Genomic DNA, 18257 nt, shown 5'->3' on the forward strand with positions numbered 1-18257 from the left:
TTACACAGGTGTTTATAGTTGAGCTAACGAGCTAGAGATGAAAGGTTTGCATTGTTCTGAATGAGAGATGAACCTCTTACATGTGAACGTTTTGTGGAAGAACGATAACGGATATCTGTGACATTTCAAAACGTGAAGCATGTCAAGGAAGTTGAGTATCTGAAGTGTAATTTTTGTGTACTTTCGGATTAATAATGTGGCCTTTTTGGCAGTTTAACTAAAGGTGTGCAGCTGCTGCTGTGAGGAAATATCTGCCTGAAATTACAATGGGCTTTAATGGAGACATGTTGAACGTTTTTGTCACTTCATGCCCTCAAGAGGCATTTTGTTGAATTATTTTTGCTTAATTATTTGTCATTTTTCAAGCTACGAGATGTTTTCCTACGTTTGTCATGAACAATTATGTCTCAAGAATGTAGGGTTTGGGAATTATGGCAGTTTTAAAAAAAAATATGAAGGCACATTTCAAGATTTCCTACCCTCTAGCTGTGACATCACGCACTCTAGTTAATGTTAAAATCTGAAGAAAACCTCTTTAACAAGGTCTGAACAATGTTTAATATCTCTAAAAGTAAGAATCAGATTTTAAAGTTGTGTTACACGAATAATGTCAGAAAGATGTGTAACATTTTCAAGTTGGAATGAGGTTTCTGAGTGAAAGTATGAATGAACAGTTAGCAGTTGAAGTCGCATGAAGATTTGTTGAAGTCTGAAGAATGTCTCCATTGACTTCCATGTTAAAAATTGGATGAATTATGTTATGTATCTCTGGAATTATGAAAGTTATGAATGATAAAAGTAATAGCCATCGATTCCCGACCGAGCTGAACGTTTTGATGTTTGAATGGAGTTTCTGCGATGTTGAATGTGGGAGGAGAAGAGGGCCAAAATAACTGGACGGAATAATACGAATTTTGTCCGTAGCATAACATATAGTTGGAATGCTGTATCAGCATTCCCACTAAATTACAGTTTGAGGTAGTTTTACTTTACTTTACTCAAGATGTCCATTCTAAGTTTCAACTAATATAGTATGACATAATATTTAAATGAGCCCAGAAGTATTTTCTTTTAATATTTAAATTAGCCCCACTTTTAGCTCTGCAACATTACAGCTCTGAACACATCAATGCAGCAATAATTATGTATGATTCTGAAATGGGCCATTCTGTATGACAAATACCTGTACATTTTGGTACTTATTTTGATGGTGATACTAATGTGCTTTTACTTGGGGTATATTGAGGTATTTATTAATGCTTGTACATGTGTACTATTAAGTAAGATTTAAAGGCTTTAACTTGTACCAGAATGCTCTAGGTCTAGGTAAAGTACATTTGCTACCTTTACTTGTGTAAAGACAAAGCCAGATAAGATCAATATTGTTTTGTTATCTTTTAATGTCAAGTTCACCTTGATGAGACTTCATATTAGATGCATTTAATAAAGCTTTAAATACCTAAAATATACAACAGGGGCAGTGGTGGAAAATAACCAAGTGCATTACTCAAGAAATACAGTTAAATAAGTATATTGACTTACAAGATCTAACAGCAGGTGACAAAACCTCTTTGGTTGAGGAGCTAACAATTAAATGTTTTTGATTAAAGATGAATGCCTTTGCCATTTCTATTAATTAAAATAGATTACACCTAACATGATGACTAAGCAGCAGCTTTAAGCCCAGCTGCTGCTTCATGACAGGTCATTTGTTTTGATTATTAACAGTGTACAGTAGGTATGTGCATCTCCATCACTGAGGCCGATGCAATGTGCATCTTGATACGTTGCCAACGATATGATACATTAACAATACATTTGAAGCACCAGGCGATGCGATACGATCGATACTCCCCTGTTGCGATACAGTTCGATATTATTTGATTCAACATTATGCGATTCGGGGCGATACGATGCGATTCAACACAATGCAAAATAATGATACAATTCAATATGGTATGACAGAGGATTTTGTTTTATTCCTTATATGCAGCAAATCATAAATTAACAAAAAAGTGCTTTACATATTTGGTTCTCTCTACTAGTCCTGCGCATCCCATTATGCCGTTTCTTTTTTTATCTTAAAAAAAAAAAAAAAACACCTGGACCTTTCACAAACAGGCCTTTTCACAAGTCCTTTGTAGTAGTGTTCTCCGTCTCCAGAGTACAGTTCAATTTTATAACATCACACAGTTAAACAATTTAAGGACGCATTGCCCATGATTAACAATGTGCAAATAACAACTACATAGTGCAATGCCCATACAACTGCCAGCCTGATGTGCTTTAAGCTGGTTACACACCAACCCGATTTTGGGAGTCAGAGGCCGTCAGAGGCAGTCGGGCATTCGCGGCGCCCTACTCAGGTTGGTGTGTCCCGCACCGTCGTCTCTTTACGGCACCTTTTCACACCTCCCGCGGCCGATTCAACATGTTGAATCGGCCGCGGGAGGTCAGAAAGTCGGCCCAAGCAATCACTCTGATTGGCTGTTCACACTACCGCTGCCTGCTGGTAAGGACAGTTATTGCCACTCGTCGACTGAAGTATTTGCGGTGTGTTCGTAGGCGGGCGGCGTAGCCGACGCAGGCGGCGTAGCTGACGTAAAAGTTGGGACGCCTTCGGTACGCGTTCTTTGGTCTCAGGTGGGTGTGTTGCGGCCTTAGCACTCATACATAGGCTACCTCACCAGTGAGCAGAAAGCAGTGGTGTGGTTTCTATATGAACAATGAAAAATACAAATGACCTTTCACAAACAGGTATTTCATAACTGCTTACAATTGTAAGGAATACATTTCAACTATTATTGGTCACAGGCTGCTGTAAACTAAACACCACTCTCTCTGACATAACACCTCACTGAGTGATTTAACTCATGTCTTACTTTCAGGTTTCTCTTTTCAGCAGCAGACCCCATGTCGCCTCTTTATGTGCGTCGCTAAGTTCCTCGCACTACTTGTGTACTTTAAAGCGGCACGGCATCGTTTACAATTTGCGAGCGATTTTTCAAGTTGACCGTCTTTCTTGAAAAATCCGAAGTGTTGCCAAACGTTTGATTTGTAGGTATTTTTCGGTGCGCTGTTTCTCTTTCTCCTCGACTTCCATGTGTGTTGAACTGAGACTCTCGGCCTCCGTAGTGCGAAGCAAAGATCGTCTCTGCTGAGTGCTGACAGGATGAGAGGATATTATATGAATGAATCGTTTTTTTACCGATGCAAAGATGCTACAATCGATGCATCGCGAGTTCAACCCAAACTGTAGCCGATGTGCACTCTTTCAACCGGTGCACTCGCATCTTGAACGTTTATGCCGGTGCACCGATGCGAATCGGTGAATCTTAACATCCCTAGTGTACAGCCAACTCCCTGATATGTTTTTGATAAAAATGGCTGTCAATTGTTCTGTGCTGGGAACATTTCCACAGCCAGAAGTTAACAAGATGTGATTAAACTGATTGGTATCGAAGTGATAGATGTAAAGGTTTCAGAAAGGCACAAAGAGCAGCAGACACAGAGACAGGCTGTAAATGATAAATTACTTTTATTGAGAAAAGAGTGATTATGAAAACAATGACCTGGTTGAATCGGTCTTGCCTTATGTGTGTATGTGTGTATGCGTGTGTACATCACTGAGATGTGGCCATGATGCTGGATACACCTGTGAGAAGAAATACAGGGAGATAAGTGGAGAAAAACAGAAAAAAAAGGAGAAAAGAGAAAGAATGTCAAACGTACAGTCACTTATCAGCACAAGACTAAAGGATGCCCTTAATGTAAAATATGAAACGTGCTGATTAATGTATATGGATATCTATGGATCTTTGGGATGTCTCGTTAAGAAAAACCCATCACAATTACTTTTATCTGTATGCACTGCGCTTATTCTTTTTACATCATACCTTTACATTAATTATATTATCAACGTTTTCATATTCCTTGATTGATATTTTGCACATTCCTGCACAAACTGCCCATGTTTCATTTGAAAACAGTATTGGAAGTATTTTTCATTGTGAAATGTTTCATTTAGTTTCCATAATTTGTGAGAGCTTAAAATGAAAAACCAAAATGCTTGTCAGTTTAAAATAAAATGAACTATTTTTTGCAAATCCCAATCTTTTAACATCTAGATTCATTCTGTGCACATGCAATTCTATGGTGATATGTTGATTCATTTTGAAAAGTAAAAGGTCCGTAACTGTCTACTGTTTCATCAGGATATAAGATCTAGCCTCTATAATCTCTCAAAACTACTTTTTAGCACAAACATGCAAAATGCAAATGAGGTATGTTCATTTACTCTCAGGAAATCTAGGTTAATTAGACACGGGGAGTCAGAAACACCAAGACACATGTAAACCTAATCGTGTCACCAACTGTGATTAAATGTCTAGTTTATTCCCCTCATTTCTGCATCAGTTTGAGCGGCAGGACTCACTCTCAAAGTCGATCTTTTCCACGATGTTCTTGGGCTTCACGCTCTCCTCCTGGTTGAAGATGAAGATCTGTCCTTCCTCGTCCTCCGTCCAGCCGTACTTATTCATCCACACCTTCACCTGCGTGTCTGCAACAACAGACAAGACCACCGTTAAGGCTAATTAGAGAATTTTGTATATTAAGATATGACAGTCATGAATATTATTATACAAGATAAACATTTCTGTTAAATACATTGTTAGCCATACTTTAAAAAGGTAGCTATGCCTATGTATTCAAAGTGTGTTTGAAATCACAGGCCTACTTGCGCAGTGGCCTACTTGCGCAGTAGCCTACTCACAGTCTTGATAGTGGTTTTCTTACATTTATTTACCACACTGGTATTTGAAGGACTTCATCTATCTGATAATCACAGGGATAACATGGATCAGCTTTCTTACATTTCTGTCATTATGGCCAGGCCATAATAAGCGGATGGTTGGCAATGCTTTACAAATCACTTTTCACTTGACCAGGATCTAGTCTTGACAGGTACATGACATCCTCCTGCCAAAAGCAATAACCCTCTACAACACCTCATCTCTGGCTGGCAGAAGACTTCCGTTTCTCCCTTTCTATTATCATGAACAATTTGCACATACTGTACTTACATATTGTACTCACACTACCTCACTGATATGGTTTACATTTAATAAAAAGCTACTGTGCACAGTCTTCATTTGTAGTTCTGTATAAAGTACACTATGTTTATGTTTCTGCCGGTCATAGATTAGAGAGTATTTTAATGTATTCTGTATATTTTATAGTGTGTATTCTTAGATACTCTTGTTAATATGTATTTTCTGTGAATATGTATATTTTTGCTTTCAATGTTTATTCTATTTTATCTTTTTTTAAAGATTTTTTATAATTCTTGTACAATGACTGTCAACAATGCTGCTGTGACAAAATATTTCTCAACTTGGGATAAAGTATATATTTATCTTAAAAAGGTAAGTAAAAATCCATATAAGACTTAAAGGTGGGGTAGGTAAGTTTGAGAAACCGTCTCGAGATCGCTAGAATTTGAAAATACAAAACCGGAGAAAATCTGCCACTTCCTTACAGAGCCCCTCCTCCAACACATACGAACGCGCACATGACCAATGAGGGCACGAGATAAGTTTGTGCACAGATGGAAGGCTGACAGGCAGGTAGGCCATCCAGTTATTTTAGCCGGGCCGGCTAAAATGATTGGTCGTGCTTTTTACAGTACTACGGCTTCCACAGATGACTTTTTTATGGATTTGTTGTCAAAGCACTTAAGATATTCATTGCTATCGGGATGTTAAGAGCATTCCATGGAATATAACAAAAAGTGTATCTCGAGCCGGTTTCTCAAACTTACATACCCTACCTTTAATTAGAATGTTCTAACAGTCAGTGCCTCTACATCAGGTACAGCAAATGTTTTGTCCCTATGTCCACCTAATATCAATTCAAACACCATGACACAATTCCATCAGATTAATGGTAAAAACTTAGAGGACATTATTCAACTTCTGAAATCCTCCTCCTGCTGCCTTGATATTATTCCAACAGGATTTTTCAAAGATGTTTTTCCTTGCATGGCCTCAGATCTACTTCATATAGTAAACACATCTCTTCACTCAGGTATTTTTCCAGAGGCCCTGAAAACTGCAGTCATTAAACCGCTCTTAAAAAAGAATAATCTAGATGCCTCAGTAATGAACAATTACAGGCCAATATCAAACCTGCCATTTCTAGGTAAAATCATTGAAAAAGTAGTATTTCAACAGTTGAGTAACTTCTTGCATTTAAATAACTGTTTGGATGTGTTCCAGTCAGGATTTCGTCCAAACCACAGCACTGAGACTGCTCTTGTAAAGGTCTTCAATGACATCCACTTAAACACAGACAGTGGCAGAACTTCAGTGTTAGTATTATTAGATCTCAGTGCTGCATTTGACACTGTTGACCACAACATATTACTAGACCGACTAGAAAACTGGGTGGGACTTTCGGCAACAGTTCTAAATTGGTTTGAGTCCTACTTAAAGGACAGAAAAAACTTTATTTCTATAGGTAAATACACATCTGAGTTGACAAATATGACATGTGGGGTACCTCAAGGCTCCATCTTGGGGCCTCTTCTCTTTAACATCTACATGCTACCACTGGCTCAGATAATGAAAAACAACAAAATAAGTTACCATAGCTATGCGGATGACACACAAATTTACGTAACAATTTCACCAGGAGATTATGCTCCAATTCAAACACTGAGTAAGTGCATTGAACAAATCAATGACTGGATGTGTCAGAACTTTCTCCAATTAAACAAAGATAAAACTGAGGTAATGGTTTTTGGAGCCAAGGCAGAACGTATAAAAGTTAGCGCTGAGCTTCAGTCTGCAATGTTCAAAACAACAGATAAAGCCAGAAATCTAGGTGTAGTCATGGACTCTGACCTGAGTTTCAACAGTCACATTAAAACAGTTACTAAATCAGCCTACTATCACCTAAAGAACATATCTAGGATTAAAGGACTAATGTCACAGCAGGATTTGGAAAAACTTGTCCATGCTTATATCTTCAGTAGAATCGACTACTGCAATGGTGTCTTTACAGGCCTCACTAAAAAATCTATTAGAAAGCTGCAGCTAATTCAGAACGCCGCTGCTCGAGTCCTCACTAACACTAAGAAAGTGGATCACATCACTCCTGTTCTGAAGTCTTTACACTGGCTTCCTGTGTGTCAAAGAATAGATTTCAAAATATTGTTGCTGGTTTATAAAGCTTTGAATGGTTTAGGCCCAAAATACATGTCTGACCTACTGCTAAATTATGAACCATCCAGATCTCTCAGGTCTTCAGGGACTGGTCAACTTTCTGTCCCCAGAGTCAGAACTAAACATGGTAAAGCAGCATTCAGTTATTATGCTCCGAATATCTGGAACAAACTCCCAGAAACCTGCAGGTCCGCTGCAACTCTTACTACTTTTAAATCCAGGCTGAAGACTTTTCTTTTTGCCGCTGCTTTTAATTGAACTATTCACATCTTAAACTGCACTGTAACTTTTAACTTTTATCCATGTATTTTTTCTTTTAATGTTTATTTTATTATCTTTCCTTTTTAATGACTGATTTTAAATGCCATTTTTAAAATGTCTTCCATTTTTGTAAAGCACTTTGAATTACCTTGTGTTGAAAGGTGCTATATAAATAAACTTGCCTTGCCTTGCCTTGCCTTGCCTTGCCTAACTCTAACTTTATGATGATTGGCAGGTTTTATGATTCTATCTTCTTACCCAGCGGGTCTCCCAGCATCTCCGCCAGTAGCCGGTGCTCGATGGTCTGGTAGGTGATGCCCACTACATGGCAGATGACTGTAAAGGAAGATCAGTTTAAGTTTAACAAGAATCTTTTCAGTTTAGGTCCCGTTATCTTCCACTAACATTTCATATTGACTGTAAGAACCTTGTTTTCAGAGTCAGTTGATGTACTCACACTTGCGAACAGAGTCCTCGAAACCAGTAATGCCGTCAATGAGCTCTCTGTTCTCCTCGAGACTTGTCTGTCAGGAAACATGGGGGGGTGATAATTAACACCAAACTTTGGAAAGAGGAAGGGAACAATGACGTTTCAGAACAAGGATGGCAGAGATGTTATGATGGATGAGTCAGCATTATGAAGCCAGGTCTATTTCTGTTCCTTTGTTTATCCAAGGTACGTACTGCAATCAGTTAAAACACACAGTGCACATGAGCGTTTCCCTATGGTTTAAATGAATTAACACAAAATGTCTGTTTTTTCAGCAAGAGGACTGTTTTTTTACTTGCTAACTTACCAATTATTATCAATAATTGTGCAAAGTAGAGACTCTTTTAACGTAATATTGACATTTCGTCTAGCATTAACCTTGTGAAGGATATTTCTTATCAAGTGTGTATAATTATGCTGTTGTCTGTCTGGGCGTCTTCTAGGGGTGTTGAAATTAATCGTTTCTATGATGCATCGTGATGCGGACGTGGACGATTCTGCATCTATACAGGGACAGAACATTATCGATTATAGCGTAGTAACGTTGCTTCCTGATATTCCGGCCGCGGCTGGACAATAACGTTCTTTTTCTTCTTTTTTTTCTGTCACACGAATATCAAATCGGTCTGTGACGCAGAGATCAGGGAACAGACGTGACAGCGGCACAGCGACTCCAAACACGGAGCAGTCTGCTTTATCCACCAACACAAGCACCAGTCCAGAACCAACAGCAGAAGGACCCGCTCTGAATCAGTCCGTGTCGCTGCGGCTCAGAGACACAAGGATTTATGTTTTTAAAAAACACTCGTTACAATCATGTCAGGTTTTTGGTGGATTTAATTAAGTCTTGGATTGCAGAGTATGAATGTCCTCTTGCTATTTTCAGACGATAAATACGTGTGTAAAGTTTGTGAAGGCAGGAGGAAAGCTTCCGCGATTACCGTCTCCTCTCCGTTCCTCCAAACCCCGCCCCCTCCCTGAAAATAATGAGTGACAGGCTGATAGTAACCTGATGGAAACTTTATTATTCACTTGATCACTGATTGAGATATGATGAAGCTAACTTAATCTCATACAATTATGGGATTTATGTAACAGTAAGACAGAGAATGTAAGTGTGCACCCACATGCACTATTTTTGATATGCTGTTGTAAATACTCCTGTTGTCTGCTGTGTTCAGACTCAAGTCCTGTGTGTGATGCCACATTCAGGACATTCAGTGTCCTTTTTTGAGCAGAAGACTGTTGCTAGAAGCTGCAGCTAGACTGCAGAAGCATTAGTTTATGTATTAGTGAGGATGGAACAATTTCACACACAGATATAGGGAGGCTAGACCTATACAATTGGTTTATTTTGGTTTATAAATTAATGTCAAGACATTTATGTTATTGATTTCTGACGCACTTTCTAAATAATAAAAAGGGAATTCATATTTATCTTACTGCATGTATTCATTGATGAAAAAGAAGCCATGTGCAGTAATATAGAAAATTGAGGATGCAACGCATTGTTAAGCATCGTGATATCGAATCGAAGACAGGATAATCGTAATCGAATCGTGAGACCAGTGAAGATGCACAACCCTAGCGTCTTCATACTGTTTCTGGGCACCCACTTTAAGTCTTAACACCAAGTTTTAACTTAAAATTAGTTTTGATATCAAGCATTCCGACTGCTTGAAAATGTTCCAATAACTTCAGAAACGTGTGTGTGTGTGTATGTGGTGTGTGTGTTACCCAGAAGCTCTGGAAGTGGCAGGTCTCCAGCAGGTTCCCCAGGTACAGGATCTGTCTGATGGGACGCTCCTCTTGCTGCGACACTGTAGTCAAGGAACTGGCTTCCGGCAAATAGACAGAGCCCCCAACCCACCCCCCAACCCTACACAGTGACACTGCTAATAATGATATACATTACATTTAGGTTAAGGCGAGACACTACAGGTGAATAGGGTAATTCTTTTAACTTAAGCTAGAAATTTCTCCAGTTAATTACTTACATTAAGACAATTGTTTTTTTTTTATTATTACAAGTTTTCTGAAATAGCATGTTTAAATATGCAAATGAGCCATACTCTAATTAAATATGCTCATATTTTAACACTTTTCAGGAACACAAATCTGAACATTGGATAAAGCCAGTTTCAAAATTCTTGTTTCATTTTGTAGTCATATTAGAATCTAAGGCTTTTACAGAAGGGGTTTTGGATATCTCTTTTTATCACTCCATAAATCAGAAAATACTGTCAACAGCCCTAAAATATCAATTTTCAACATGTTTTTAGGTATAAAATGTTATATAATTCAGGCTATGAATGATATATGAATAAACCCTTCTGTAAAAGCCTTCAGAATATTGATAGGAATATAACTGGAAGGTTTGGTGTATGTAAGTGCTACTGACGTGGACATTTCGGGCTCAGTAGGAGAAAAAACTCATTTTGAGAAAACGACCTTTAAAGATTGCTGTGTGTCGCTACCTAAACCCTGCTGTTCTTTGGATGACAGATTGCACATCAACGCACTCCGTGAAGGTATTTCATGTTCGGGATCATTTGTTTTTTGTATAACCTTCAGGGTTTCCCACAGACTTTACGGCACTTCCTACGCCTGTTTCCCTTTATAAATCACAATCGCCTCGTAACGCCCATATTTGCCTATAAATAGTCAAAGAAACGCCCATTATTTAATTCTGACCGACTGCATGAAGAAGATCGCAGGAAATGACGACAGAACAGCTAAAAAAGACATCTCACAGATTTTGGTTATTTTGGGGAGGTGGAGATAAATCATATTGTTTGGTGGATGCAGTTTGAACCAGAGTAGCAGCATGGAGGTCGGATCGTCACCAAAATAAATAAATAAGTGGTCCGAAAAAAGTTACTGACAAAGAAAATACACATAACCTTCCTCAGGCAGTGTGTTTGTACCGGGGACAGGAGACCCCCCCTGATGAGAAACTCTAAGAAATGATCGGGGAATCCCTCCGGAGTGGAGTCATGACGACTGGATCTGAATTATTTTGTTGTATTTGGTGGTTTGTGTTCCAGCTGTCGATCAGCAACTATATATCCATAATGCACCAGTTAAAGGAAATACAACTAATGTGTTGTGTTATATTAGCTGTACAATTTACCACATATGGTGTTCTTAGTTTCCATACATCCTGTGTTTTACGAGCGACTTATCAAGTCTTGGCAAACGGCATAAAACACGATTAAACGTGATAGTATATAAAACCATGCTCGTATCTACAACCTATAGAAATGCAAAACGGCGTCAGTTTAGACGTAATTCTGTCCCCCTGCTTACCGCATCATTTATGAGAAAACATTTCATTACATTAACACAACATATTCGAGGTGGTTTTAAATAACATATCCGTATTTATTTATTTCTCCAAGTTATGTTTTTGTGTGCACTGAGGAGTCTCAAACAGGCGTTTGTTTCATCATTCTAAGATTGGCTTTAATCAATGTTTGAAAATTAATTCATATTTGATAAATGAGGTAACATTTTATTGATGGTATTATTTCCACATATTTCTCTCCATTCTTCCTTCTGCCAACGGTGTCGCAGTTTCTCGTCTCTCCCGTTTGTGTGCTTAGTGCGTACGCATGGGTTAGAGTTTGCGTGGAGGACCGCACATTTTCCCGTCAAGTTAGTATTTTATAAATCGCAAACATTGCGTAGAAACTGGCGTACGCCATTTTTTGAGCGTATATCCCTTTATAAATGAGGCCCCAGGTGAGGTAAAGGACTCCGAGTGTTTAGATAGTTAAAGGAAACCTATCATGCTATATTTAAATGATATATTGTAGGGCCATACCTATATAAAGGTATATTTATACGTTTCTGTTTTCAAAATACCAAACAGATCATGATTTTAAGCCATGCCTCATTTCACTCTATTTGCTGTTCTCCAGCACTGTTTTTGCAGGGGGCTGATTCTGTGAGCTGCAGCTGACCACGCCCCCCTGCAGGAGAGGGGAGCGTGCTCTGATCAGCTGCTGGGCTGTCAGAAGAGGGGGAGAAAAATAGATCTCCGTCTTCCGTGTTTTATTATAGCCTATTATTATATAGAGTCGTTAATCATTTGTTTTAAAGCTCAATAAATAACAAAGAAGACCTTTCACCGGCACTTTTCTAATTTTGTCCGGAAGATTTAAACTTTAACGGACATCTTGACCGGCGAAAGAAACTGAAACTCTGCCGCACGGTCGCCTCGTTCCTTGGAAGAGGCGGAGAGGTGGGTGTTTGTCATATGCTGGTGGACTAACCGGAGAGAATTACAGTGCTTGCCTCGACGGGGAGGGATTGCATTGAATTAAAGCAGCAGGAGCAAACGCTTGCCTCGGGGAGGGAGAAAAAAAGCCACAGCGGAGAATAAACAGAAGGGTAACCATGGTAACCATGCGCGGGAAGTCTTCTTCGCTGCTTTTGTGGCAGACTACAGTGCCACTTACAGGCCTGGCATATGTACAGCGTCTCCAGCGCTTTCGAGCGGCAATGGCCGGCCGTGGCCCAACCCCACATTCCCCTGATAGGTGGAGAGTTGGCCCAATAGCCGTAGCGTCACTTTCCTGACGTCAGTAAAGTGTTCAAATCTGGATCAGTTTTTATCAGATCCGTTGCAGCCCCTTTTTTAGAGATTTGGGTATGGAGGAAAATAGAGAGGGTTGTGTTTTCTGACACTTGGTGAGTTCCCTGGAACACCGGGGACACATATTCATGTATAAAAGATGTACAAAAGTGCATTTTGCATGATAGGTCCCCTTTAACTTAGTCTAAGTTCTCAGTGGGTCTCAAACGGTTTAGTCACCATTTATTTAAACACATATTTCCATTTGAGGGGGTAGTGATTAGTAAAATATGCATGAATAAAAAAAAAAAGTTAACTAGGGGGAAAAAGGTAAGATACACTTTTAAAACTTGTTGAGAGCTAAAACTAGTCTTTGCTGCTGCCTCAAAGAGGAGAAGAGAGGAGGGAGAGTGAAGGGTCTGCTAACAAGCGACCAACAGAAAGGTTAATGTTAATGTTGTTGCACGTCACAAAGACATGTCACCTCAATCCCCCCCCGCTACCAGCACCCACCCCAAGTATATTTCAGATCTGTGGGAAACACTGACATTTCATAACATTAACACAACTTGTCACTTGCTTCGTGCAAGTGACAATTGTTGTCGTCTTCTCTGTGAACGTTTTTTTCCTGTTCTTTTGCCATTTAGAGATTTAAATTTCCAGCGGAAAGCTAATCAGGAAGTGTTTTAGCACACCACGTGACGCATCTGAACGAATCACGTTGTCAGAAATTGACACCAGCCAATGAGATTTCGTTGTTTGGTTTAAGACCCCTTTGTACTTTCACGATTGGTTGCTGATACAAAGGAAATGACCATATTTGGATCCGATGAGATTGTGCAGGAGAGACGGAGCTTTCCAACGATATCTCTGTTGACATGGTGCAAACAGCGGTCGCGGTACTTTATTTTACGTTAGAATGCTAACTTTTGGTGAATTTAGGAGAAATCTACAGACGCAAATAGACAAACTATAGTAAAATAAACACCTAAATGTGTATTTTGTACGTTTTCCTTCCAAAAGCATAAAAGAAAACATGTTATGGAATCAAAATAACACAAAATCTAAAACTTGAACACAGTGCATGAAAAACTATGTTTTTGCCTGCCGTGTCTCGCCTTAACTACAGGAATTAAATCACCAAAACATATCAAGACTATACATAAGATAAAGGATATTTCACCCACTGGTTATTTTAAGCAGAGCGATTTCACCACTGCATAGTATATCATTTACTACTGCACCATACTGTGTTGACCAAAATAATAGCTTGATTGATGATGATTTTTGACCTAGTCAGACGGCATCAGATAAAGAAACAGCACCAAAAGGATACGTGTGTTTGGTCGATCATACACTTGCAGAGAGTGAAGTCGGTGTGTGGCAGGTTGGTCAGAGCCTTGAGCAAAATCTGAGAGGTTACCGTAACCTGGAAGTAGGCTGGGTTGAACTGGTACCTGCGGAGGAAAACATTTGTTTACTGCACCATAGCTTGGGAAGCCCATTCTTTTTTCTGATCAGTTTGAAACTAACATGTTACTATTTTAATCCAACTGAACCACACTCGCACAAGGTAAAACATCCAAGCTAACGTTATTAGCCAGTATTTGAATAGTGGCTGCCTGTCTGTGTAACTTACAGCTTGAGGACAGCCAGGTTGGCCTCCAGGTCGTAGGCGTTCTCTTTAGCTTGTGTCTCCACATAGCGCTCCAGCGTAGGAAGGTTTTCTGGGTTGTACCTGTGAGGAGAGACACCAGCATTAACTAGGAATCAGTGTGGATGACTCAGTGCTTCTATGATGTGGATATACACTGCAGGTTATACATTTGTGGCACATAGTTATGGATGGTTATACATGGTTACATTATTTGCAATGCAGTGATTGTAATATGTATTTGAAAAAGCAAGTGCATCTTAAGTGTTTTACAGCTGAATTTCTCTGCTAAACTTTATTCCTCACTTGACGGTTTCTATTTTTTGGGCTTATATTTGTGTCCATGATGTTAACCAAAGTCCTTTGGCTTATTTCAGGATGTTGGCATTCCTTAAGGAACTTTTCATTTATTTCAGCTTTATTAAAAGACAGGGTCATAGGAAGTATTATCCAGGTAAGCCTCTATATGTCAGGTGTTGTTTTGAAGTGGAGTCATCAACATTAAGCAGGTAACATCTGTCACTTTTTGTTTACTTGCAGCCCTAATATAATTGTATATACAAACTTCATATATAGTAAAGCATTGACAGGGAACATGTTGCACAATTAATAGTTCTACTTTCATACATGATAATAGCATACTTTAGGAATGTAATGTTAAGAATGCAGGACATTTACTTGTATTGGAGTAATTTCCCAAATGGTATACTATTAAACGTTACTGAAGTAAAATATCTGAAAACGTATTTCACTATTTATTTCATGACTATGGGGAAGATGTTTTCATGTTGGTCGAGCAGAGCTAGCTGATGTTCAACTACTTTTCCATTGCTCGTTTGCTTCGTCATACCAGTCTACATAATACAGTGTTGGCATAAGACAGATATAAAATCAACAGTTTCATTTTATAAACTGCACACAATTATTTGTGAGGATGCTTTGTGTAACAGACTTAACTTAGCATAGCTTAGCTTAAAACATTAGCAAACAGGCTAAGTTAGCGTTAGCCTAGCTAGGTTATCAATACGTTAGGAGCACCATCCTTACCTATCGATTCCTCGTAGGAGCTTCCCCACGTTCGCCCTCATCTGATCGAAAGACGACGACATTTGGTCCAAACTTTGACAGCCAACTTTAGGGTGAAAACCGAATGAAGTCTGCACGTGGGCCGCGTATCAGAAAGCACCGGGCGGAGTGAGAAAGAGTCGGAACGGAAAGAGCGATGCACAGGCGGACCGGAAACAATACGGACCTGCACAATCGAAGGACCGCTGTCTTCTTCTTCTTCTTCTCCTGGTTTACCGGCAGCTTACATCCTTAGTGGTGCATTACTGCCTTCTAAAGTTCACTCCTGCTCCTTCGGGGCAATATGCATTATTTTATAGGATAATGGACTCCAATACATTTTTCGATCTATTGCATGCCACCCTGAATTGATTGTTGTGACTGAACAAATTAATTCACCTTTGACAGCTTTTTAAACAATGTTTATCAACTGATTTTGGACATCTCACAGTCATGCACTGTTCCTTATACACATTATTTAACGCGGAAAGCAAGATTAATTTTCATACCTTATTTGTTCTGTCTTTTACATGTTCTTCTGTTCAGCCCCTGTTGACTTAAGATCTGACAAAGATAAGTGAATAAATGATGTGATGTGATATGATGTGATATGACTGATTTCATTTCATTTTTTTCATTTAATCGTTTATTTGAACAGGGACAGTGCACATTGATGAACAATTTAAACAAATAATGCTTCAAAAATGTAAATATGCCGGATTTTAGCTTTGAGCTAATTTCCATCCGTAGTCCCTCACATACAACGTTTAAGAACATGACATTTATATACATAGCAAAAATAAATACATGATATGCAGAAAGAGCATGAGCAGTGTACAGGCCCTGACACACCAGGCAGTCACCAGAGAACTCGCCGACACCGACATTGACTGTTGCATCGGCGAGTTCTCCTGCGTCTTAGAGATGGGCGAGTCCTGATTCATCCGGATCATTAACCCGGATCCTAGAAATGAGCTGGTCGTGACGAGTCTCCCCTCTCCATTAACCCGAGTCCTTGAGTCCCACACTTGGTGTGACGTACAAATTAAAACTATAAATTGCGTCACTCGCTACTCTCTTTATAACATGTAAAATCACATTACAACGTACCCCAGTCCATCTGCCTACCCTTTAGCAAGTATACAGGATAGCTGCCTGCCAGAAGTGATCGTTTGGCTCAGGGGAGGGGACGCGGATCAGTGAAACTTCCTGCAGACTCGTGGGGACTCAGAGGAGCCGACGGCTCCTAACCGTAATAGCATAGCAGATCCAGAGATCCATACTCGTCATGTGCACGAGCATAGCCCCTCCTCCAGCACCCGGCTCCCGCGCTATCAACAGCAGACTCGCAGACTCGCAGATTCGCAGATTCGCAAATCCTGACTCGCTGCAACACACAGCGGATCAGACTCGTGCGGACTCAGAGCCGTAACCATATAGCAGCAGATCCAGAGATCCAGCAGACTCGTCGTCATGCACAAGTCCACAGCAGACTCAGATTCGCAAATCCTGACTTGTGCGGACTCGGAGCCGTATATAGCAGCAGATCCAGAGATCCAGCAGACTCGTCCTCATGCACGAGTCAACAGCAGACTCAGATTCGCCAAATCGCAAAATAACCCTTTTTTTTGTGATCAACATTTTTTATTAAAGCAAAAATACACTGTGTAGCGGAGGTTAATATAACGTCAGTTTAATAGATAGATAGATAGATAGTACTTTATTGATCCCAAATTGGGAAATTGTTGTTACAGCAGCATAAAAGGCATTTTACAATAAAACAAAACTACAAAATATACAAGAATAGAAATAAAAATAAAATAAAATATAAAATATACATGTCGAAATAGAAAATATACATGCAGATATTATATATATATATATACAAATATATATATATATTCAAAATATATGGAATAATAATATGCTCGTGAAATGCATCAACTTTTCGGTTTCACCGATAGGATTTCTACGGTCTTGGTGATGCTGACTCATATGACTCAAATGACTCGTATGATCCGGATCTCTTCAATGACTGACTCAGAAGACCCTGAGTCCGTAAAAGGATCCGGATTTGCCATCTCTACTGCGTCTTGGCCATGTGTCGCACTGGAACCATGGATGTATAGAGTGGCGAAGTCACGACCATCTACTTCCGGTCCATGGGACCTTATTTCGGAAAAATAATGTATTGAAGTCAATGGAGAGAGAAAACTTATCTTTCGATCCCGTTTGAATTGTGCCATGAATTACACATAAGATGTTTGTCAATCTTAAAAAATCATTTCCATGTCAAAAAAGTCACAGTTTGTCGTAAAACTGTTGAAATATAAGACTATGAAAAATACGCAACTAGAAATACTACAAATCCCAGAGTCGCGTAAGTGATGTCACAATTGTTTTCCTCCACTAAAATAGAGATAGCTAAGATAAGATAACGCCATTTAGATAGAATCTATCTATATGGCGCTGGCTAAGATAAGATAACTTTAACAAGATGCCTGTGTGCTTAGTACCAGGTTGTTATCATACCAGCATTGGGTCTTGCTCGTTCTTTTGCTTCCCGTCTGATGAAAGGACCAGGAGTGGCTTGATCAAGTTAGCTACCTAGCTAGTAGCTAGCACGTTAGTTAGCATTACAGCCTTGTAATTTTTATTAGCCTTAACATGAAGTAACATTAAGTAACCCAAAATGTTAAACAGTAAGAGTAGTAGTCATATTTCGTGAACCCTTTGAAGAGTACTGTCACCGGTGTGGTCATTCTATAATACACAATTTAAGCCCGGGGAGAAATGCTAACGCTAACGCTAGCGATCTTTTCTACTTCATGCTATCTGCACAAATGGTTGACATTAAACATTAAAACGACCAGGCAGTTCAGAGAGAATCAAAGGAAGGCAGGCAGGCAGCTTTGCATGACATTCTTCAGGACGTGTTTCATTGTGGTGATAGTGAGGGTAGTCAATCGTTTTGTTGACAAG

At 39.4% G+C, this 18257-nt stretch overlaps 1 protein-coding gene across 2 annotated transcripts; it reads right to left on the reverse strand.

Annotated features, from left to right (window-relative positions):
- Nucleotides 1–3519: 3519 nt before the first annotated feature.
- eif3k (eukaryotic translation initiation factor 3, subunit K) lies at nt 3520–15495 on the reverse strand. Of its 2 annotated transcripts, none has more exons than XM_034115819.1 (8): nt 15258–15495; nt 14196–14294; nt 13893–14013; nt 9715–9789; nt 7945–8011; nt 7746–7823; nt 4436–4561; nt 3520–3655 (listed from the first exon to the last, which is right to left on the reverse strand). In XM_034115819.1, the coding sequence occupies exons 1-8, from the start codon at nt 15317–15319 to the stop codon at nt 3624–3626; spliced, it is 660 nt and encodes a 219-aa protein (XP_033971710.1). In that variant the 5' UTR covers nt 15320–15495; the 3' UTR covers nt 3520–3623. The 2 variants fall into 2 exon arrangements, with proteins under 2 accessions (XP_033971710.1, XP_033971709.1); XM_034115818.1 differs by having other exon boundaries at nt 9715–9792.
- Between the last annotated feature and the right edge of the window lie 2762 nt (nt 15496–18257).

The sequence above is a fragment of the Trematomus bernacchii genome, unplaced genomic scaffold (assembly GCF_902827165.1).
Source record: "Trematomus bernacchii unplaced genomic scaffold, fTreBer1.1, whole genome shotgun sequence".
Classification (NCBI taxonomy): Eukaryota; Metazoa; Chordata; class Actinopteri; order Perciformes; family Nototheniidae; genus Trematomus; species Trematomus bernacchii.

Excerpts from the sequence above, each read along its gene's own strand:
- eif3k (XM_034115818.1), bottom strand. The coding sequence starts at position 15,319 with ATGTCGTCGTCTTTCGATCAGATGAGGGCGAACGTGGGGAAGCTCCTA. Across the intron at positions 14,295-15,257 it reads CTCCTACGAGGAATCGATAG|GTACAACCCAGAAAACCTTC; the intron begins GTAAGGATGGTG and ends CTCTCCTCACAG. Across the intron at positions 4,562-7,745 it reads GATGCTGGGAGACCCGCTGG|ACACGCAGGTGAAGGTGTGG; the intron begins GTAAGAAGATAG and ends CTGTTGTTGCAG.